The sequence below is a fragment of the Mus caroli genome, unplaced genomic scaffold, assembly GCF_900094665.2.
Source record: "Mus caroli unplaced genomic scaffold, CAROLI_EIJ_v1.1 scaffold_22977_1, whole genome shotgun sequence".
Classification (NCBI taxonomy): Eukaryota; Metazoa; Chordata; class Mammalia; order Rodentia; family Muridae; genus Mus; species Mus caroli.
The window spans coordinates 1456-7952 of record NW_018390717.1 but is presented as its reverse complement, the minus strand read 5'-3'; the positions used below and the strand labels follow the sequence as shown (position 1 = coordinate 7952).

Here is a 6497-nt window from a genome sequence, read left to right as displayed (position 1 = left end):
AATTTATAAGACACATTGTCCAGTTAATTGAGTTGTATGCCTGGACAAAAGGAAGTTTCTTGTGACCCCAAATTCCCCAAATGTCTGGGGGATAGTAGCTGATCAATAGATATCTGCCAATTGAAAACCTGATTTGGAATTAAGTTATCAGCTCATGGTAAATCTTTGTACAGCTTTTCCAGATCCTGGGTTTAAGACTCATGGTAGATCTTTGTGTAGCATATCCAGGTGCTGGGTGCTGCAAACATAATAGCAGCAAACTGGCTTTTGTTCAGTGTCTTAGTTAGGGTTTCTATTTCTTCACAAACATCATGACCAAGAAGCAAGTTGGGGAGGAAAGGGTTTATTCAGCTTACACTTCCACATTGCTGTTCATCACCAAAGGAAGTCAGGACTGGAAGCAGGTCAGGAAGCAGGAGCTGATGCAGAGGCCATGGAAGGATGCTATCTCCTGGCTTGCTTAGCTTGATTTCTTACAGAACTCAATACTGCCAGCCCAGGGATGGCATCACCCACAATAGGAGGGGCCACCCTAGATCATTGAGATCTAATTGAGAAAAATGCCTTACAGCTAGATCTCATGAAGGCATTTCCTCAAGGGAGGCTCTTTTCTCTGTGATAACTCCAGCTTGTGGCAAGTTGACACACAAAACCAACCAGTACATCAAGGCAATGATGTGGAAACATACTATATGCCCTAAAAGATCAGAAATAGGAATATCCCCAAATCACTATGACTTAGGTGAAATTTAGGAAAATATTTTTAATGCTATTTTTAAAAAAGAATTTATTTTTAAATTGAAACAAGTATTCAAGGCTGTGCTGAACTTCTAATCCTCCTGCCTCCACCTCTCAAGTGCTAGGATTATAGGCATGTACTACTCTACCCAGGGCTTTGTGTATACCAGGCAGGTCCTTAATCAACTGAGTTATGTCCTCAACCCACAATTGAACTGTCTATCTTTTTCGTATGCATGCTAGGTTGGCTTTGAACTTGCAGTGCAACTGAGGTTTTACTAAGTTTTTGAGCATTCTGATTCCACTTCATGAGTTCCAGATTGATAGACATTTGTCACCAAACCCAGTTTAAAGCAGAACATCTTTCAAAATTTCGTTTTTATTTACTGATAGAGTCTCAATAATCCGAAGAATCAAGCAACTCTTTTGCCCCAGAAGTATCTGGGACTACAAATCCTCACCTTCACGTACAGGTATCCAAAACTTGTTAGCGATAATTCGTGGTTTCTCGGAAGAGGGATGAATTAATTCTACATGTTAATGCTTATGGATGAATGGTTCTGGTTGGTACATGATATGTATGGGTTGATGCTTGCAAAATACGAGAGAGATGTAATGTGCATGAGTTTAACCAGGAACACTTTCTGGAAGAAGAGTATCTGGTCAGATTAAAATTTTGACAAGGCAGATGTTTGGGGGTAAGAAGAGAAGAGGAGCCAGAAAGATATTTAGTACTATAAACACTAAAATCAGTTTGCTGGCTTGGATTCCACCTAACAGGCATCAGCAAGAGATCATCAGTAAAGTAAGTTACGCATGCCCACACAATGGAAGTTCTGGCAGCTACAAGGACACACGGCTTCTATTTTCACAAACCCTTGGAGATCTCCTTTGGCAATTAGGGTTCCCAGGGAAGGAAGTTCCCTTGTAAGGTTCTTTGAAATAAGCATGTTCACTACAAAATGCCTGTTTTGAGAATTTAACTCAGCTGGCTGTCTAGCCTGTCCCCACGGCAGCACTATGCTTTTGTCTCTGTCTCTGCCTTCTCTGTTTCTCTCCATTTCTCTCTGTGTCTGTCTGTTTGTTCCATCTGTGTTCTCTCTGTCTCTCTGTCGGTCTCTCTGTCTCTGTCTCTGTCTCTCTGTCTCTCTCTCTCTCTCAGATTGAATTCAGCATCCCCCACACACTAAGCAGATATTCTTCCATCTCACCCACCCCGCTTCTTAAGAATCATATTTATTAATGCTGTTGTTCTCCATGAGCAGAGCCTGAGACTGAGTAAGCAGCTTCCTGGGGCAAAACTTCCAGAACTTAGTTTAAAACCCTCCCTCCTGCCACCCCCCCCCCTGCTCTCTGCTTTCAAAAAGATCATTGGAATTTCAGGAAAAAATGATTTTATTACAAATGGGGATGAACAACTGATGCCTAGCTCAGCACAATGGATGTGAGCCCAATTTATAGTCATAATGTAAATGACATTGAATAAAAGTTCAAATTTTGCTGAGGTCTTCAACTTCAAGGGGGAAACAGGTTAGTCTATACAGTCAAAAGTACAAGGCAAGAGACCTGCAGTGTCTAGATGATTGGGGTTATCTTAAGCATTATGTTCAGATTCAGTCTCAAGCAAAGGAAAAATGACAAGAACAATTAGAAACAGAAGTGATAGTCAGTCACATTTTTGCTATAGGACTGTGTGCATCCATTATAGGACTGTGTGCATCCATTATTATAGGACCATGTGCATCCATTACTCCCATGTGTATCTTCTAGGTCCCACATACAGAATAAGAAAATAAATGAGTCTTTAACCTATTTCTCTTGAGTAGTGCAATGTGCATTTTTATTCCTTGAAGCAACCTTAATAAGGTTTCACAGTACAAAGATGAGAAATCTCTAAAAAGAATTCTAGAATCTTGCTTTATGCCATCTGGAAGATTTTTCATTTTTGCCATTAATGGTAAGCTGTACAATATAAATAACAGAACAGTGGTAGCATTATAAACAAATAATGTGCAAGACCAGTATGTAAATTAGAGAAAAATGGTAATACAGGCCTCGGTGCCTGGAACTTAAGAGACTCTGTGAACATCAGTGAGAAGGGTTGAGTTTTCTGGTAAAGAAAACACTCCAGCTTTAAGTGATAAACGATACAATCTCAATGCCCTGGTACTGCAGTGCTTGAGTTAACAGAGCTTTCCATTCCTCTATAATGTATTTAGAAAGAAGTCTGAAACAGACTGAGAGGGAGGGGGAAGGAACCCATTTATCACATGAGATACAGTTAGTACTGGTTTAGGGCTTATAAAGTTCTGTCCAAGATGGGCAGGTGTCAAGCACCTCATTGTTTATGATTAAACTGTGTGATTAAACACAGATGGGAAATTATTTATTGGCCATAACACAGCTATGATAAGACAGAGTCCAACTCCAGAGCTCAGGGCTGGCTGCCAACCCTGCATCGGTCCAGCCCTTTCTGCAGTGCTCCTATCACATCACGATTCCTCAAGCTATAAATGAGGGGGTTGAGCATAGGAGTAAGGACTGTGTAGAAGATAGACACCATCTTGTCCTGGCTTGGGGTCCGGTATTGTCTTGGTCTCAGGTAGATGAACATGGCTGCTCCATAGAAGAAAGAGACAGCTGTCATGTGGGAGGAACAGGTGGCCAGAGCCTTTTTCTGGGATTTAGCAGAGTGCATATGGAGTACAGTTCCTAGGATGCGAGTATAGGAGGCTACAATGATGGAGAAGGGAAACAGCAGCATGAAGATACAGCAAAAAAACACTACCTTCTCAAATAGGGATGTGTCCACACAGGCCAGCTTCAGCAAGGAGAGCATCTCACAGAAGAAGTGGTCCACCTCCCTCAAGCTACAATAGGGGAAGGTCATTACCACTACCATCTGCACCAGGCCATCTGCTATCCCAAAGGCCCAAGAGCTCCCAATGATCTGCAGACAGACCTTCTGATTCATGAGGACAGGATAGCGAAGTGGGTGGCTAATGGCCACATAGCGATCATAAGCCATGAGTCCCAGCAAGAGCCCCTCAGACCCCACAAGACAGACAAAGAGGCCAATTTGTATGCCACAACCTATGAAGGAGATGGACTTCTTTCCAGACAGGAAGTTGACTGCCATCTTTGGCACATTGGTACAGACCAACATGATGTCCATGAGGGAGAGCTGACTGAGGAAGAAGTACATGGGGGTGTGGAGTCGGGGGTCAGTGCAGATGAGAAGGATGAGGAGGACATTCCCAAACAATGCTGCTGTGAAGACCAGCATGACCACAGAGAAAAGAAGAAGATCTCTTGGGCTGTAGGAAAAGATGCCCAAGAGGATAAAGTCATCTGTGGATGACTGGTTCAACCACATGGCCATGCTCAGCTGCTGTACTGTGTCATCTGAAAACATAGACAAAGACATATTAACCCATACTAACACTGAAAATCAACACAGATACCCAGTGGAGGAACTTCTACCAAAATAACTTCATTTCCCTTGAGTCTTATCCCAGACTGAAACTTGCATTTGGAATGAAAAATAAATACAATTGAATTTCTTTCTGGTGTTATGAATATAACTCACTAAGCTGCAATTTTATCCCACTTCCTGGAAAGAGCAACCCCCCTCCTCTCCTTTCATTAAAAAAAGAAAAATGTGGGATGAGAAGGTGAGAGAAAGTGGGAGGGAGGAGGGAGGGGAACCTGGGATTGGGATATAAGGTAAATTAATAAAGTAATTAATCAAGAAAACAAAGAAAAACACAACAACAAGCCCTTGATAGAGGAAGAGGATATGCTAATATGTAGATAGAAAGGGGGAAATGAACCAAATTCTGGTAATAGGAATTTTTAAGAGAGAGAGAGAGAGAGAGAGAGAGAGAGAGAGAGAGAGAGAGAGAGAGAGAGAGAGAGAGAGAGAGAGAGAGAGAGAGAGAGAGAGAGAGAGAGAGAGAGAGAGAATGTCTGTGTGTATGTGGGAGCATGTGTTAGGGGTGGAAGCAGGAAAAAGTCCAGCACTCACCTGTTGTCTGGTTTCCTGTAGAAAAAACAACACAGAAAATGAACACAGATACCCGGTGGAAGAACTTCTACTAAAATAATTTCATTGTCCTTTTCCTGTGCTTGCACTTACTAGGTGAAAGAGGACAGGAAGTAGCTGCTCTTCGCAGATCTGATCTCTTTCCCCAGCTGCACCAAACTCTCAGCCAGGCTGTGGGTGTTCATACCATCCTGGGGACTCTATTTCAGTGTGTCTCAAATAAACAGCATCTTCTCATAAGGAGAAAGTTGAGAAAATAAATATTTGACATGGTAGATATGCCATTTTCCACACTCTGAGCATTATATATTGTGTATGTTAAATATTATACTCAGTTCCACAAATATGTATGATTATTATGCATCAAAGCAAAGAAATAGAGGAGGAGAAATTAGACTGAGTTAGTGAGATGGTAGTGATGGGTCAGAACCAGCATCTAAGAACTAAAAGTCACTCACTGATGGCTGCCTGCCCTTGCCCCCAACCATCTGTCTCTCACTTGTCTTGCAGAACTGTCTCCTCTTGTCCATGTAGAAGCTTAATACAAAGACTGAATAAGAAAGTCTTATGAGAGTAAACAAATGCCCTCTTTGGAACCAGAGTCCCCAAGCTTACAATTAAAGCCACTCAGAGGAAACTTGGAGACAATAGCAGAGGCAGGGCCAGTGGGGACAAATAGAAGGAAGCTACCCAGAGTTACTACCCTCTGGGCCAGCCAGAGCTCAGTAATATAGAAATTTAAGGTTGGTTTCTTTATGTTCTATCACCTTATCTTTGTGATCCCTAGGAGCCATGATAGGACCTCTACTTTGCCTGCCCCCTCAGATCCTCTCTGCAACTGCAGTCCAAACTTGCCCTTTCTTTTCCATCACAAAGTCAGCCTGTGTCTACTAGTTACCCACAATACATTCAGAACTTCGTGAGATATCATGCTTGAATATACTGTAAGCACTGGCTAGGTGTGGCGGTCTACAGCACTTGGGAAGCTGAGGGAGGTGGACAGAAAGTTCAAGGCTAACCTGAGGTACTTAGTTACTATCTATTTCTGTGAGGAGACACTATGACCAAGACAACTCTTTTTTTTTTTAATTAGATATTTTCTTTATTTACATTTCAAATGTTATCCCCTTTCCTAGTTTCCACTCCAAAAATCCCGTATCCCCTCTCCCCCACCCTGCTCCCCAACACACCTACTCCCATTCCTGGTCCTGGCTTTCCCTTATATTGGGGCATAGAGCCTTCACAGGACCAAGGGCCTCTCCTCTCATTGATGACTGACTAGTCCATCCTCTGCTACATATATAGCTAAAGTCACAAGTTCCACCATGTGTTTTCTTTGATTAGTGGTATAGTTCCAAGGAGCTCTGAGGGTACTGGTTAGTTCATATTGATGTTCCTTCTATGGGGCTCCAGTCCCATTCAGCTCCTTGGGTATTTCTCTGGCTCCTTCATTGGGGACCTTGTGCTCTGTCCAATGGATGACTATGAGCATCCACGTCTGTATTTGCCAGGCACTGGCAGAGCCTCACAGGAGACAGCTATATCAGGCTCTTGTCAGCAGGCTCTTGTTGGCATCTGCCTAGTGTCTGGGTTTGGTGGTTGTTTATGGTGTAGACCCCCAAGTGGGACAGTTTCTAGATGGTCATTACTTCAGTCTCTACTCTGAACTTGGTCTCTGTAACTCCTTCCATGGATATTTTGTTCCCCATTCTAA

The 6497-nt window shown here is 42.6% G+C and overlaps 1 protein-coding gene across 1 annotated transcript; it reads right to left on the bottom strand.

Annotated features, from left to right (window-relative positions):
* Nucleotides 1-3172: 3172 nt before the first annotated feature.
* LOC110288793 (olfactory receptor 2V2-like) lies at nucleotides 3173-4153 on the bottom strand. The gene has a single exon (XM_021155043.1). The coding sequence runs from the start codon at nucleotides 4151-4153 to the stop codon at nucleotides 3173-3175; it is 981 nt and encodes a 326-aa protein (XP_021010702.1).
* Between the last annotated feature and the right edge of the window lie 2344 nt (nucleotides 4154-6497).

What these genes read in the sequence shown, in the direction of transcription:
- LOC110288793 (XM_021155043.1), bottom strand. Translation starts at nt 4,153, where the DNA reads ATGTTTTCAGATGACACAGTACAGCAGCTGAGCATGGCCATGTGGTTG.